This window comes from Acinonyx jubatus, chromosome C1 (assembly GCF_027475565.1).
Source record: "Acinonyx jubatus isolate Ajub_Pintada_27869175 chromosome C1, VMU_Ajub_asm_v1.0, whole genome shotgun sequence".
Classification (NCBI taxonomy): Eukaryota; Metazoa; Chordata; class Mammalia; order Carnivora; family Felidae; genus Acinonyx; species Acinonyx jubatus.
The window spans coordinates 20,384,959-20,400,647 of NC_069381.1; the positions used below are offsets into that span (position 1 = coordinate 20,384,959).

At 57.9% G+C, this 15,689-nt stretch overlaps 1 protein-coding gene across 13 annotated transcripts in view; it reads right to left on the bottom strand.

The window, feature by feature from the left end:
• Positions 1 to 413: 413 nt before the first annotated feature.
• The window catches only part of AHDC1 (AT-hook DNA binding motif containing 1), a 64,163-nt gene continuing 48,887 nt past the window's right edge, over positions 414 to 15,689 (bottom strand). For all 13 annotated transcript variants that reach the window (XM_027059940.2, XM_053209750.1, XM_053209776.1 and 10 more), the window contains 2 exons: positions 10,524 to 15,440; positions 414 to 846 (listed from right to left, as the gene is read on the bottom strand). In XM_027059940.2, the coding sequence (XP_026915741.1) occupies positions 10,567 to 15,366 (4,800 nt within the window). In that variant the 5' untranslated portion in view covers positions 15,367 to 15,440 and the 3' untranslated portion in view covers positions 414 to 846; positions 10,524 to 10,566. The remainder of the gene's footprint in view (positions 847 to 10,523; positions 15,441 to 15,689) is intronic.

Below are 15,689 nucleotides of genomic sequence, written 5' to 3' on the forward strand. Positions count from 1 at the left end.
GGGGTCTGGGGGCGGTTCCCAGATGCAAAGCTGACTCTGATCCCAGGCAGAAGGGAGAACTCAGAGGGAGGGGACACATGAAGGTATTTCAACTTTGGGGAACCAGTGCCTGACAAAACGCGGCCATGCCTCTTCCGATTCCATCCACCCTCACTCACCCCCTTTCACAAGACACAAGGTGGCTTTTTTTTTTTTTTTTTTTTTTGCTTTTTTTCATTTCTTTTTAATACAAACTTGGATCTTTGGGTGTGTCCTGCCAAAACAGAAAACAACAACAACAACAGAAGAGAAAACCCAAAAGAGTGAAAAATAAGAACGAAAGAAAAAAAAAAAAGCTCCCGCAAGAGGTTCTCCTCCCTCCCCCCTACCATGCGAATTTGCACACCACGGGACCACAGCAGGTTTACAGAATGCAATATACAATCCACGATTTATAATAAAACAGTATATACAATAAATAGGATATTGTTCATTTTTGTCAAACGACCTGTAGATAAATTTCTCAGTGCATACTTGCAGGGGCTCTGGACACCTCGGGGCCCCGCTCGCAACCTCTTGCACACGCTCGCTCTCTCTCTCTCTCTCTTTTTTTTTTTGTCTTTTTCTAAAACTGTGTTTTGTTTTTAAGTTTTGTACATTTTTAAAAAGTATTTACAATTGCTGGTTTTGTGCAGAAAGGGCTCACCTTCGGCTTCTGCGTGGAGGAGATGGGCAGGGAGAGGTGGGGGGATGTGGGAGTGCAAGGGGTACGGGGGGGGGGGGGGGGGCGGGAGGCAGAGGGGCAGGCGCTCCTGCCGGAGGACAATGTGGACGCTGGGAGGGGTCTTGGCGTTGGTTTTCTGAAAGCTGCAAAGAAACACAAAAGAGGCAGAAGTCAGCTGTAGGCACAGACATGGAATTCTGAGAACAGGGATGTTAAGAGTGGGACCCCCCACCCACTTCCTTCCAGCATCCTGGGAGAAGCTAATGACATCGTTCCTTCTCCCAGAAAACTCCAAAGAGTACCCCCCCCCCACCCCCCGCGACAATGGACTGCTTCTGGCCTTCTCTGAACTCACTTTCCCCATCTGTAAAATAGGTTCGTATCTAAGGCCCGTACCACTGAGAGGTAAAGGAGAGGAGTCAGGGCTCCAGGCAGTGCAGTTGGTTAAGAACTTGGGCTCCTGAGTCAGACACAACCAAGTTCAAATGCTAGCACTACTACCGGATAGCTCTATAACGTTGAGCAAGTCGGTGAATCTCTAGGAGCCTCAGTTTGCTCATCTGTAAAAAAGGGGATAATGAAACCAGCCCATATGTTTGCTGGGAGGATTCAGTGGTTTAAGGTAGATTAACCCTGGTACATAAAACATAATAAAGGATCCTAATTACAAGTCGTTATTATTTTCCTGGGACCTGGGCCAGCTAGGTGCCCCAAGCCTCAGTTTCCTCGTCCAACAATGAGTTTAGGAATTCTGTTCTGAGGAAGGACACGGTGGGGAAGACAGGGCTTGAGCACAGCACAGGTGTGAACTGCACACCCGTGCACTTTCGTTTCTTCTAATTCCACCCTTTCTCAGCCCCCCCCCCCAATGCTATTCTGTTCCTTACAGAGGCTCGAGGTGAGGAGGAAGTCTGTCTGAATAAAGGAATAAAGAAATTGCCCAGCACAATACCATCAGTGTTTGGCTGTACCCCTCGCCCTCCTGAGGCTCAGAAACTCCCAAGTTCCCAGTCTCTACAATCACTAGACATTGGAGGTCTGAAGTACCCCTTCTCCAGACTTCCCCATTCAGAACCCAAGGTTTTGCTGGGGCTAAGTGGGAAGATGCCCAGAGGGACAGGGATGGGCTGGGTTATTCTCAAGACCGGCAGTCGTTAGCCTGGCACTTTCTGAGTTCTGGGGGCCTCCTCGCAGAGCCCTGAAATTCCCATCCCACACTTGGTGAGTGACCCATCCCAGCAGAAATAAGGGATGGGGGGCTCTAAAATTGCCTTCTAAGACCCCTCAGCGGGCCGTCCTCCCTCCCCCACCCCTGCAGGAAACAGGCGGCCACAGAAAGCCTTTCCTCCCTTGTCCTTTCTTGGCCTCCCTTCGCAACAGGGCCACATTTAAATTCTGCTCAGCCTCGGCTGCTGTCTGCTGGGCAATCGGCCCTGGGGAAGACTTTTGTCCTGAGGCTGGACTTGCCAGGACTCCCCCCAGGGCCAGGGGAACCAGGTGGGCTCTCACAAGGCTGGGGCAGCCCCCATCCCGGTGTATCACCCAGGCAGGCAGCAAGCAAAGGTGGGAGGGGAAGGGCAGGAGCTGCAGCCCGTGAAGCCGTCAGGTCCCCTGCAGTGAGGGAGGGTGGTGGATCAGCCGCAGGGGGACGGGGTGCGCCTGTCAGGGGGCAGCTGTGTTAGAACTAGGGTGAACGGTGGGAGAGCAGCTCTTGGGGCAGGGGGTGCTGCTGGGAATGGATGTCAGTTCCCCAGTTAGGGTGACAAACAGGAACAGCTGTAGGGATAAGCAGGGCATCCACGAGGGCACAGGACTACTGTATCTGGGGGAACGGGTGGGTTCAGCTGGGGCCTGGGGGTACCTATCTGTAGGGCAGCCTTGCTGCAGTTTAGGAACAGCTGGCAAGCTGAGGAACCGCCGTTGGGGAGACGGGTATAGTGTGCTGGGGTGACAAGTGAGGGGGAGATTCAGGACCAGCTGCTCCAAACCACTCAGCAAGTGGACCATACCAAACCCCAGTCTTCTCTGCTCCCCCTAAGGGCCCCGGGGCAGGCTGGGAGCCTCTGCACAAATCCCTGTCACCCCCGCCCCCTCCGGCCCTTAGCCACTGCCAGTGACCCTCTCCAAGCCAGGTCTCCATGGTGATCTCAGCCCAGCAGGCAGCTCCTGCCAGAACCATTCCCGTGGTGCCGGCGGCCAGGCAGCAGGGAGGCTTTCTCACCCCTCGGCTCAGCCCTCGCTGTCTCACCTTCCTCCTCCCTCTGCCCTCCCCAGCTTTCGGGACTGGGCCAGAATCTGGGGGATGGGGAGAGAATCAAAACCAGAGGTTCCTGAGCGAGGAGAAGGGAGGATGCTGTAGCCGTGTAGAACCCTGACTTCTACAAAACAAAACTAATGCTGCCATGCCAGGCGGCCCTGTGCTGGGCACTGGGGACAAAGCAGAGGAGACGGATCTGGCCCCTGCCCTTGCGGGGCTCACAGAGCAGAGACTGAAACAAAGCCGACCCCCAAAGCAGGCAATTTACAAATGTCGGGAGATGGGGGCTGTGCTAAAGGCAGCCGTTGGTGGGGGTGGGTTCAGGGAGCACAGAGGGGGCACCCAACCCAGCTTTGGCAGGAGGGACTATGGCTCTTCAACTCACTGCTGAGCGCAGCGCCCAGCACATGCCGGCGTCAAGAATATGTGCCGACCCAATGCCAGAGCGACGACCAGTGTAAGTCCAATCAGCACGTCAAGGTCCAGCTCAGGTCTTGCACATCTCCAGGACGCCTCCTTAGACCACCCTGTTACCATAGCTACTGGTGCACTTGTCATTCCCTTCCACGCTCCTCCAGGGCAGAGACCTGTGTGTGGTGCCTCTACATCCCCAGTGCCAGCATGCACCTGGCGCCCCAGGACACCAGCCATTGTTCATGAGACTTAACCTTTTAGTGCCTCCATACTGAACAACCGCAGAACCACGTTCCACTGAGTCCTCGCGCTCCAGCAGTTTTACTGGAGTCTGAGGTGCCAAGGCATGAAATGGTCTCTGCTGGTCAGTAGGGGCTGGCACCGGGAGCATGGAGGGATAGCAGAGCAGGGATTCACAGTGCTGCAGATCATGCAGATATCAGGCTGTCCAGGCTGCTCTTCCCCGCAAAGGAGCACATGTTTTGTGTTTTTGTTTAAGCAACCAGCAGACATGTATTCACACCCACTAACTGCCAGGCTGTGAGCCCTGGTCTAACCGCCCCCTTCTGGTCTCTGCCCTCCAGGAGGGGGTCTCAACACCAAACAAGGCAGTGGAGCAGAAGGCACACAGAATGCATGGAAGTTTGAGAGACTGATTTGCTGTGTGACCCAGGGCAAGCCCTTTCGCTCTCTGGGCTTCAGTTTCTATGTAAAATTGGGGGTTGAATAGGTAATGGAAGAGATCTTCAGGCCCCAAAGAAAAGGGGTTAGAGGCAAACCACAGTTGCCCAAAGGCAACCCCTCTGACATCTTCAGGCAAAGTCAGGCCTGTGAGTCCCTCAAATGTAGAGGATACTGCTTCCCTGGGGCTCAGACCACACTTGACAGATGGGAGACAGTCTGGCGGGATGGACTGGCTATAGGGTGTGGGTGTGGCTCTCCTCCCCACTCCAGAACATTTTTTTCAAAATCTGTGTCCACTAGTGACCATAGGCACTCCTTAAATTCTGGCTCTGCCAGCCATTCTCTCCTTAGGGATCTTTCCCCACTTCCTCTACTGCTGGGCATAGAGGGGGAGGCTATGGCGACCAAGTAGGGTTCGTATCCATGGTCACCCACCAAGCTTGTGTGTATCTCCCACCTTGCTGCTGCACACTGCTTACCAGTCCTAGGAGGCTCTATACCCAACACCCGTACTCTCTGCCTCCCCTGATCAGAGGTGACTCCGCAGGCAGGCACTAGTGATGCGTATATGTTGGGCACGTGACCGAGTGATCCCCAAGGGCCCCTCCTGGCTCTGTCATTTCATGCTTCCTGCTAGGGTGGCTGTTGTGTCTTTGGGCGAGTCGCCCTCCCTGTCTGTAAACTGGGTGGGGTTGTACTTGGAGAACTCCAAAAACCTAGTTAGCCTGCAGAGTTCAGACTGGTTTATTCATACACCCCTCCCCTGCCCCATCTTAGGAACCTATGTGAGGACAGCAAGGGGGAGAGAGATGGTCTCCTACCGACTCCCAGTGCTCACCTTTCCCTCTCTCAATTCTCTATGGTCTACATGCTCCTCTTTGTTTTTTGTTTTGTTTTGCTTTGTACATGCTCCTCTTTGACTCAAGGCAAAAAACAATGTCCCAGGCACGATGAGACATCAGGGAAGGCAGGGAACATGCACAGAGACGAGCAGCCAGTCTAAAGGAGCCGTGATAAGGAGGACATTCCCAGGAAGGGCTGTCATGGATGCATAAAAGGCTGGAGATTAAGTGCGCCTGGGAAGGATCCTGGAACACTTCTTGGAGGAGGTGCTGTCTGAATGAAAGATAGGAACTGACAGGTGGGAGATGGATGGTAGGCAGGAAAGGGCAGCCCAGGCCAGGGACAGCCAGAGGAAAGGCACAGGGTACCCTGGGGAAAGGCTGCCCTGGAAAGCTCCCTCCTAATTCCACATTCTAGGGCTGGAAAGGGAGAGTGTGTGAGGGGGTCAGAGACGAAAAAGACCTGACTACCTGGAATACCAGGCTAGGTAGCTGGGCCTTTATTTTGTAAGACTGGAGAGAGGATGCAATCAAAAGATGTTAAGCAACGGAGTCACAGGAGCAAATGTACTTGAATTAATTCATCCAGTAAATATTTGGGGGGGAGGGGGCTCCAGACACCATGCATCCAGAAATGCTGAACAAGCACTTTGGTGGCCACAAAGGGGAGAATGCACTCGGGCTGGGGGCAGGACTTAGGGCAGAGATGTGGCAGGCACTGGTTGCACTGACCCAAGGCTACAGCTTCTGGAGCCTCAAATTTGTTCAAGACCCATTTTCTGCCTCCGGGAAGCTCTTGCTGCTCGCCCTGCTCATGGTTCAGGAGGGCGGCCCCTGGTATATCCGGTGGGACTATTTCAGTCCTTGCCCTGGAGAGTGATGCCCACATGGAGGCTTTCAATGAACACCTGTTTATAGGCTGTAAACTCCATGAGGGCAGGACATTGCTTGTCTCGTTCAGTGGTATCCTCAGCACCAGATGCAATACCTGGCCCAGGGCAGGTGTGGCTGGCTCGTGTGTGTTGAACACAGAATTAACCTACGTCCCCTTGCCCTCTAGCATAGAGGGCACTATGGCAGCAAAAGTCATGATGACAAAGATGGAAAATCTGCCGGGAGAAAAAAAAACCACGATGTATTACAAAGTCACAAGGCTATCTTTTTCAGATGATCTGCACTGACAGAGGGGACTGGTGCGAAGAACCGCATGGGAAGCGTGTCTAGCTGACCCGGGTCATTTAGAAGTCTGGGTCCCGTTGCCCATCAGGCTTCAGAGGCCTTGGGGTGGAGCCTGTGACTTACCTTGTCTCTGCACCACTCCCCTCTCCAGGGACGAATCGGCCAAAAACTAGGTGGTGTTTGTTTCACAGCCTCCCACCAAAGGCCCCAAACCCACACTAGATACAAAATCCTTCCTAGGAGACAGCAGGGACAGCAGGTGAAGGAAGCCTAGCTACAAAGTCCGGAGCAAGGAGGAAAGGGTCAGAGGTGTGTGTGTGTGTCACATAGACTGGGTGACAGAATTCAGCTGGTGGGAGGCATTTATCCACTCATTTACCAACCACTGGCTACGTGCCTATTGTGTGCCAGGGACCAGGCTAAGGGCTTCAGGGGTAATCTCATTAATTCTACAAGATATGCAGCAAGGTGATGTGACTCACCAGGTCACATAACTGGTAAGGGATGGAACCAGGCCCTGCACGGAGGCTGGTCTGCACCTACACGCATGCTCCTTGCCACGATCCTCCCGTTTCAGGGCCTCACCCCCTCAGGTTCTTCCGGGTCCACAGGGATGTGGGGAAATGGGGGAGGAGGAGCATGAGAGGGCATGTTCACAGAGAGATTATATTCCCAGGAAATGAGGGCTCAGAATGAGAAGGCCTGGCCTGAAAATGGCTGTGCGAGAGGCAAGAAATAGGATGGGAGGGAGGACAGTGTGAAAAAGAGCCCGCAAGAGGCCGGGGAGAGATGGCTGACCCCAGACGTGAGGGCTTCTTGCTCAGAGCCAGAGGCAAGATCAAGCGACCTCTTGAGGTTTCAAGACACAGAGAGACAAAGCACAGAGCAGCCGGGGCCTGGCCCAGGTCCGGGCATGCCTCCTGACCCTGGCTGGCTTAGTGGCCTTGGTTGGAAACTGCTTCCTGCTCTGGTCAGGCCCCAGGCTGGTGTAACCTTGGAAGACCTGTGACATTTCTCTTGGCCTCAGGTCCAGGCCTGAGAGGGAATAGGGAGGACAGGGGGACTTAACATTCCTGAGCACCTTGGAGGGCCCTTCCTGATCCCATCCCCATCCCCAGGGTCTAGGTAGGGCTGATCTTCAGTCATGAGGGCCCAGTGTGGAGTCAGTCTCCCTGGCTCTGCTTTCCATCTAAGGGACTGGAGATGGGGCCCAAGCGCTCCCCACCCCCTACCCCTTCCCTCTCTGTCCCACCAGCTCAGTTCTCTGACCAAGGGGGTCCCACATTTCCAACTCTGGCTCCCCTGAGCTTTCCTCTTCTAACTCACAGTGGGGTGTGACCTCCCCTTGCCCACAGTTCCCTCTGCCTGGAATGCCCTCCCCCCCCCCCAAGTCTCTGGCTGTCCAAATCCTGCCTATTTTTCAAGGTCAAGTTCAAATGCTTCCATAGAACCTCAAAATCCATTTAAAATGTCAGACCCAGAAACATTTGTAGGGAGCGTCCAATCTGTCATTTGGTGGATGGTGAGTCAGTGGCATGGGCTGGAGGGGGAGTGGCGTGGCAGGGTACCCAGGTTCTGGGGAAGCAATACTGAGTTCAAATCCTGACTACACCATTCACTAACTGTGGATACCCTGGCAAGGTTCAGAGCTGCACCTGCTTCCTCGATTCTCTGATGGGGTGCCAGGGGGAGGGTGCAACCATTTCCTGGCCTGCTGTGAAGGGTCAGCGAGGCAGCATTGCATGAAGTCCCCAGCACAGATATGTGTCCCTTTTTTTACCAGAAGTTCTGAAAGATGACTTCTGACCCTAACACCCACCTTCCTGGTACATAAGCTTTGTTTCTCCCTACGTCTGGGCACCTGCCACTTTCCACCAGGTACTGGTTTTAGCTTCCTGGGGTGGATGCTGAGCTCTGAGGACAGGAGCCGTGTCTGCTTTGCTTCCCCTATGCCTGGTACTGGGACGGGCATCGAGGGGCTCAAGATGTGAGGCTGAGCTGAACCACTACTTCTGATACTTGCTCGGTGGGGTGTGGGGGGGGGCGCGGGGCTGAGGTGGGGGGAGCCTTCTAGCGGAGAACTCCTCAATGGTTCCCACTGGTCTTGGAATATAGTTCAAACTCCTTCCAATGCCCTGCCTGCCCTTCCTGCTCAGTCAGTGTTACTGTCCTCCTATCAGTTTTTCAAATCTGAGCTCCTTCCTACCCCAGGGCTTTACCCATCGCTGTTCCCTCTGCCCAGAATGTTCTTCCCACTTCAGGCATCAGCTTCAGGATCTGGTCAGCCTGCTGCAGGCTCCCACGGCCTCCTACCTTTTCCTCTTTTGCAGTCCTTTGTACAGCAATCGTTACCAAATGATTATCAAATGTCCTTCTTTCTAAACTGGAAGCCCCCTGAGGACCAGGACCTCCTCTGTGGTGTTCACTGTGGTGCCCCCCCAATGCCTGGGTCACAGTGGGTGCTGGACAGATGTCTCTGGAGCAACTGAATGCATCAGTCTGAGGACAGTGCTGTCAACTCCCAGCCCTGAGTAGGGAGTGTGGCCAGAATGTGGGGCTGGATGGCATCCCAGTTCCTCCTGTGTTCAGGCCTCACTGGATGGCTCCATTATGTATCTCACTGAGCTGTGACCTGCTCAAACACCCAGCCCCCACATTCATTTATTTTCCCACCCAGAGCCCAGGAGGAACGGTTTTTGGATTATTTCACATTTCTGGATTATCCATGAGACATCTCCCCTCCAGTGAGAAGGATCAAGAGTTTGACATTTTAAACCCTAAGCAGCTTCTCCCTGGCCTGCTTCAGATCTGCAGCACTGCTGCTTGCAGTGAGACGCATGGGGAATGGAAGGCCATTTTAATCTTGGCCTGGCTTCATTAGGAGAAAACTATGCTGCCAAAAAAAAAAAAAAAAAAAAAAGGTTGGTCCACTGTCTATGCCATGCAGAGTTGGAACACCTAAAAGATGATCAAAGTCAAATTTCTTGAACAGATGGGGAAACAGAGGCCCAGAGCTGGAGGGAGTAAAAGTGTGGTCAAGGGCATATAGCAAGTTGATGGCCAATTGGGGAACGGTCCTTCTCCAGGCCGCCTGACTCCCGCGTGCTGCCCTTTGCCACTTCTGGGTACCAAGGGACGTGGGGTCAGGCAGAAAGGGGATAATAAGTTTCCACTGACACAACTTCAGGACCCTGAGTCACCCTGGCCTCGAATGGCCTCCCCAGAGCAGGGATGGGACTTTCCAGGAGCCCTGCTATTCCTCCTCCAGGAAGAGACACTCCCAGGAGGCTGCAGTGGCAGCAGAGGTGGAGGGTGAAGGGCTGAGACAGGGCCCCAGTCCCCTTCCCCACCACCTACCACATCTGAGCCACTTTGGTGACGGGTCTGTTGTCCAAACAGTGAAGATCTGATGGATCAGCTGTGGCTGTCTTTCTGGAGCTGGTTGTGCTTCAAGAAAATGACTCTTCCAACCCTGTCTCTTTTTACCATTTTGGAGGCATTTCCCCCTCGTTTATTTTCCTTTCCTTAAACAAAATCTTAAGAATACTAAAATTTTTGACTCCACCTAATGAGGACACGGTGCCTAAACATCTAGCGAAATTTAGCAGAACTCTTGGAAAAGCATCCGGCTTCCGGAAAGGGACTGGTCTCTTCTAGGCAGGAAATATCCTGCCTGGGGATAGACCCACTGGGTGCGGGTTTGTCAGGCACAGCAGGATCCCAGCAACCTTTCTCCATTCCTGGATCCCTAGCCCGCCTGCCTCTGACCACTCTGAGCCCACCTCAGGTCGAAGATATTGACAAATAATCTCTGGGCGCACCCCGAGGGACCAGGAAAGACACTTCAGGCCATTCTGTAAAAAGCCCTCGCAGAGTGTGACCAGGACATAGTGACCACACCCTCGGCCTGACCCCTGCCAGACTGCATCTCGGACTAAATGAAGCTCCTAGAGACGTGTGGGAGGCTGGCAGGGGCTGTACCCTGGATGGGCCCTGGCAGTTAATTATCACCCTGCTTCACCTTTCGCTCATCTCCCACAGGGCCCTGCACATGCCCTCCCTTGCAAGAGGTCAAGTGGTAGGTATTTCCTGGGACTCAGGCAGTGCCCGCCTAGGAGCTGGCTTGGACAAGGAAGATAAACATTTGATGAACCAAACCAGATGGCCACATCCAGTCCAGGGTTCTCCAACCATTTCAGTAACTCAACGTCCAAGCCTCATGCTGGGTTCCCCACCCAAGCACCCCATCCCTTCCTGAAGACCGTCCCCAACACCTAATCCCAGACTCCTTCCTGAAGCCCAACTTCCTATTATCGGGTCCCTGAGCTTGTCCTTAAATCCTTCCTGCTCATCACTGCACCTCTTCCCCTTGTCCAAGCTCTAACGTCCTCATCCTTCCCACCCCCCAGGCCTCCGCCCACTCCACCCGCATCCCCAGACTCACCCAGGAACAAAACCTCGAGGTCCAGTCGGCACTTCAGTTGGCACTACAGGGAGGTGACGGTGAATGTGTCCTCAGGGTGAGGTTCCGCCATGGGCCCCAGGAAGCCGCTCTTGGGGCCCCCACCCAGGCCGGGATGCGCCTGCGGCATAAAGCCTGGATACCTGTAGGCGGTATCCTGCAGGGGCAGCAGCGAGTCCCTCGGCACAGGGGACAGGGTCAAGTCACTAAGGAGTGGGCAGCCATAGCCAGCAGCGGCAGCAGCGGGGCCACGGGGTGGGCCAGGCGGCCGGGCCATCTCCAGTGGCTCCTTGTCGGCCTTGGGCGTGGCCGGCGGGCTAGCCAGGTGTGGGGCACTGAGGCACGCGGCCTCCGTCCTGCCCAGGAAGTCAGCCAGCAGCCCCGTACCCACCTTCCCTTCATAGGGCGGGCTGCGGGCAGCTGAGCCTGGCGGGTACCAATAAGCTGTGCCCTTGCAGCTGGGGGAGTCATAGTGGGGCTGGCCCAGTGGCAGGTCCCGACAGCTAAGATGGGCCTGGGCTGCAGCTGCGTGGCCCAGGCTGGCCCCCTGGAGCCCATGCTTGAGGGGCTCGCAGGCAGCCAGCTTTGTGGGTGGCGGCCGCAGCTCCTCCTTGAAGCCCAGTGTGGGTGAGCAGGTGGGTGAGTACGCCTTCTGCAGGCCAGCATCAAACACCGTGGGTGGGTGGGCCAGAGGCGGGAAATGCTTGCCGTCTAACTCAGGAGCACCCAGGCTGGGCGAGTCGCAGTGGAAGCCTTGGCCGAAGGTGCCGTCAGAAGGGGTGGACGGGTTCATGGAGTAGGGTCCCATGAAGTCACAAGGGTCTCGCTCACCCACACCAAAGGCCCTTGACTGGGACGGCAGTGGCGACATGCTGCTGTCTCCACTGTAGTAGTCCAGGCCAAGGTCCGGGCTGTCCTGGAACAGGGGGTTGACTGGCTGCGGCTTGGGGATGAACTTGGCTTTGGCTGCTGCACCGCCTCGCTCCTTCTTGGCTGAGCAGGCCCCACCACCCCGTCCACCTCGTGGTTGCCGGGGCCCGGTGCTCCGTTTGGACGGGTAGCCTGAGGCAGTGGCCGAGGCGGACGATGGAAAGCCCAGATGTGAGGCCTCGAACAGGTCCACCTTCTTCCGCCGTCCACGGCCCGGCTTGGAGCTGCTCTGGAAGAGGACGCTCTGGTTCCAGTTGTAGCCGGGGGCAGAGGACGCCTCATTCCAGTCCATCATTAGTTTCTCCAGGCTGGACAGGCTCGACTGGCCCTCGCTGCTCGAGGCCTCGCTGTTGGCACGCCGAAAACCGCCGCCGACCGGTTGATTGAACTGGGTGCTGTCGGAGGATGATTCAGAGAAGGTCTCGGACACGGCCGTCTGCTGCTTCACCTTCTGCGGCGTGTAGTTGGAGATGTCCAGGATCACGTTGGGCTCGCTGACGTGGCAGTCGAAACCGGGATTGTAGAGCTGACTGAAGGCCTCCGAGGCCCAGTCCAGGCCTCCATAGCCCTGCCGGAAAGGCCACTGAGAAGCCCCCGCAAACTGCCGACAGTTTTCAGGCGAGGGCTGGAAGGAGGAGGAGGAGGAGGAGGCGGCAGAGGCAGCAGAGGTGGCAGAGGCGGTGGTGCCCTTGGGTACCATGTAGCCGCCGGGTGAGACGGTGCTGGCCCGGCTGTCACAGCGCAGGGGTGTGGGGGCTGAGCCAGAGAAGGGGGCCCCCTCAGAGCTGTTGAAGAAGGAGGCCTTGCTGGGTGGCAGGCAGGGGCCACCAGTAGGCGGTGGGGCGTAGCCGGCGCTGTGGGCGCTGCTGGGAGAGGCAGGCAGGCTGTTGCCGCTGCCGTAGGCGAAGCTGCAGTCCTTGCTGTTAGCACAGTCCTGGCCCGTAAAGGGCTTAGCCGGGGCAAAAACACTTTGTCCAGCCCCGTAGCCGCCATATTGGGGTGGGTAGGTGTTGGTGGGTGGGTGGGTGGTAGGTGAGCGGGCCACAGCTGAAGGTGGGGGAGCCAGTTTCGGGAAGGTCTCGGCTGCCCGGCAGTCTGAAGTGGCCGGAGTTATCCCATAGCTCGCTGCCCGGCCTGGTGGGAAGGTCTGGCGAGAGGGTAAGACGGGCTGGAAGGAGGGGTCCGCACCAGCCCCGCTGCTGCCCACAGCCACTGGGCTGGCCTTGGCTCCCCGGCTGGGGAAGGTGGCCAGGCCCCGCTGGGAGGGCAGGGTGCTGGTGGGGGGCCCTGCGTAGGTGCCTGATGCCTTCCGGGACTCGGGGCGAGAGGCTGAGAGGGCAAAGTCTAAGAGGTCGGAGGAGTCATCCGAATCGAGCAGTGAGCGAAAATAGCCGGTGAAGAGGTTTTGGCGCTCCTGGCTGAGCTCGGTCTGACCCGCAGGTGCACCTGTGCTGTAGTAGCTGCCGCGGCCTGAAGCCCCGCTCTCTAGTCCAGTGGAGGCAAAGGCCTGGGCCTCGGTCCCCTGGAACCCACAGTTTCGGCCGGCTTGCCCGCCTGGGTGCCCATGGTGAGGGGCCCAGCCGCCACCCTTGTCCCCGGCCCACTCGGTGCCTGCCTCCCCAAAGCCTGGGCCACTAGGCACCTGTTCTGGGAACAGAGTCCCGTTCTTCCGGGACCGCCTCTTGCGCTTGGGCTTCCCAGTCATGGCGTCCACCTCCCCCCGGCCCCGTTTGCGTGGGTGCCCCAATTCGGTGAGGCTGGGACCCCCAACGCCAGCAGCTGTCACTGCCACCACTTTCTTTTTCTTGCCGATGCCCTCGAAGAAGTCACTGAAGGAGCATCGGGCTGCCTTGGCTGCATGGCCCCCACCCCGGCCACCAAAACCGCCTGCTTTACCACCACGCCGTCGGAAGCCCTGCACACGGTGCAGGAAGTGGGAGATGCTCTGGGTGTCGGGTGCCTGGTGTACCGACTCGGGCTCGCTGGGTGTCCAGCAGCGGGGGGGTGAGCACCGCCCAGCGCACTGGCTCTGGCGGTTCAGGAAGGCCAGCTTGGCGAGGACGTCAGAGTACTCGGCCTTACTGTCATTGGCGTCTGCTGCGTAGGATGGCTGGGGAGATGCCAGCTTCTGCTTCCGCCGCCGCCGTTTCTTCACCTCTGGCATGGCCATGGTGGCCGCTGCCACGGTGGCCGCTTCAGCCGCTACCACCGCTGGCTCCTTGGGCTTGCCGGGACCCAGAAGCAGGTTCTTAGGAGGGCGGCCGCGTTTACGCTTAAGAATAATGGGCATCTCCCCGGGCGGGAAAACCACCACCACGTTCCGTCCATTGTTCTTCATCTTCAGCAGCGGGGTGGGCTCGGCTGACACGCGTAGGCCCAGCTCCTTGCCCTCCACACTGAGGCTGCTGCTCAAGGATGACACCTTGTATGTGGTCTTGTTCCGCCGCCCCAGTGATACAGGGATTTTGGCCATCTTCACCACCATGCGCCGCACACCCCGGCACTTGCCTTTGCGGGTAGGGGCTACTGGAGTCTGGGAAGATTCTGGCTCCAGCTCTGGGACTGGGCCTGGGCCCGGCAGGGCAGGAGGTGGCGGAGGTGGCGGCGGCGGGGGCTCGGCCAGGGCAGCTGCCAGCCCTGTGGGCATAGGCAGGGGCAGCAGGCGGCCCTCTGGTCCAGCGTCTGCCTTGCGTCCCCGTCCAGCTTTCCGCCGGCGACACAGGATCTTTGGCCTATCAGTGCGCCGCAAGGCGTACTTGGGGTGACCCTCAGGCCCATGGGGGCCGTGGGGTGAGCACAAGTCCAGGCGCAAGGGCTCAGCCAGTGGGCAGGGCCCCAGGGGCTGCTGAGGCTCCAGACGGCGGCCAGGGACATCAAGCAACTTGGGCAGGGGGTCAAGTGCCTGAGGGTCAAGCAGCTGCGACTCCAGGGAGTCGGGCAGGGTATCCAGGGCCTGGAGAGCCAGGCCTGGCAGCCCCAGAGGATCAGCAAGAGGTTGCAGGGGTGGCAGCTCCAAAGCTTCCCCGAGCGGCTCTAGAGCCTGTGGGTCCAGGAAGCGGGGCTGGGGGTCCAGGAGCTGAGGCTCTGGCTCAGGAGATGGTGGCTCAAGGGCCTGGGCCTCCAGCAGCTGGGCCTCGGGGCAAGTTAGGGAGGCCAGCTCGCTAAGGATGTCGGCGTCAGCAAGTTCTGAGTAATCAGGGCCGTCTGGCTCAGGCTCTGGGGGCAGACCGGTGGCCGCGGCCGTGGCTCCGGGACTATGGCCTTGACCAGGCTGGGGGCTGTCCCTAGGCTCGGGCTCAGGCTCATAGAGTGGGTGGCTGGGCCTCTCGGACTTAGCATGGGGGGTGGCCCGCTCCTCAGGGCTGCGGATGCTGTTGGCCAGGCTGGGTGAGGAGAAGAAGCTGTACTGAAGGTCACCAGGGGGCGGGGCAGGTGGGCGGCTGAGTCGGAGGCCACCGCAGTCCAGGTGCACACCGCTATGCTGCAGGTCTTGGGAGAGTCGCGTCAGGTCCTTCATGATGTCAATCAGCTGCACCACTGGACGCAGGTTCACCCGCCCGTTGTCCCAGCGACGTCGGGAGCTGTTGCCGTCTCCCGCGGGTGTGGGGCAGCGGGCCTGTGAGACGGGACGGGCCGCCCTTGGGGGCAGCGGGTCGTCCCCCTTGGCAAGGACTGGTGGGCGCCGGGTGCTGGGGTCCCGGCGTGGGGGTGGGCGTGGGTTCTCGGAGAAGGTGTGGGCGAAGGCCTTGTCGGGTGGGCTGGCAGGGGGCCGGGTAGGAAGCAAGGGCCGTGGGGTAGGGGGGCCGCCGGGGTAGTACTTGGGCTCCCGGAGGTAGTCAGGAGAGCTGCACACGGCACTGGAAGTCACCACCAGGCCCTGGGGCTTCACACGCATCCTGACCTTGTCCTCCGCGGGCCGCCGGGCGGGGCCGGGGCTGACATGAGGGTGCGAGAAGCCGGGACCAAGACCTGCCGGGCAGGACAGGCAAGAGAGCCCTCACTCAATGCCCAAGACCTTCTCAGCTTCCCACGTCCTCAGTGAACCCCTGCACCTCTCCCATGAGTCCCTTCAAGCCCAACGTCCCGTTGACTCCCAGCCCTTCCCAAACTACCCCATGCACCATGAACCCCTCAGGGGTCCCAGTTCTACCAAGTAACAGCTCACCCACTTTCAGACGTTGGCTATGGGCTCAGGGAGAAGAGGATGCCTGCCTTTGA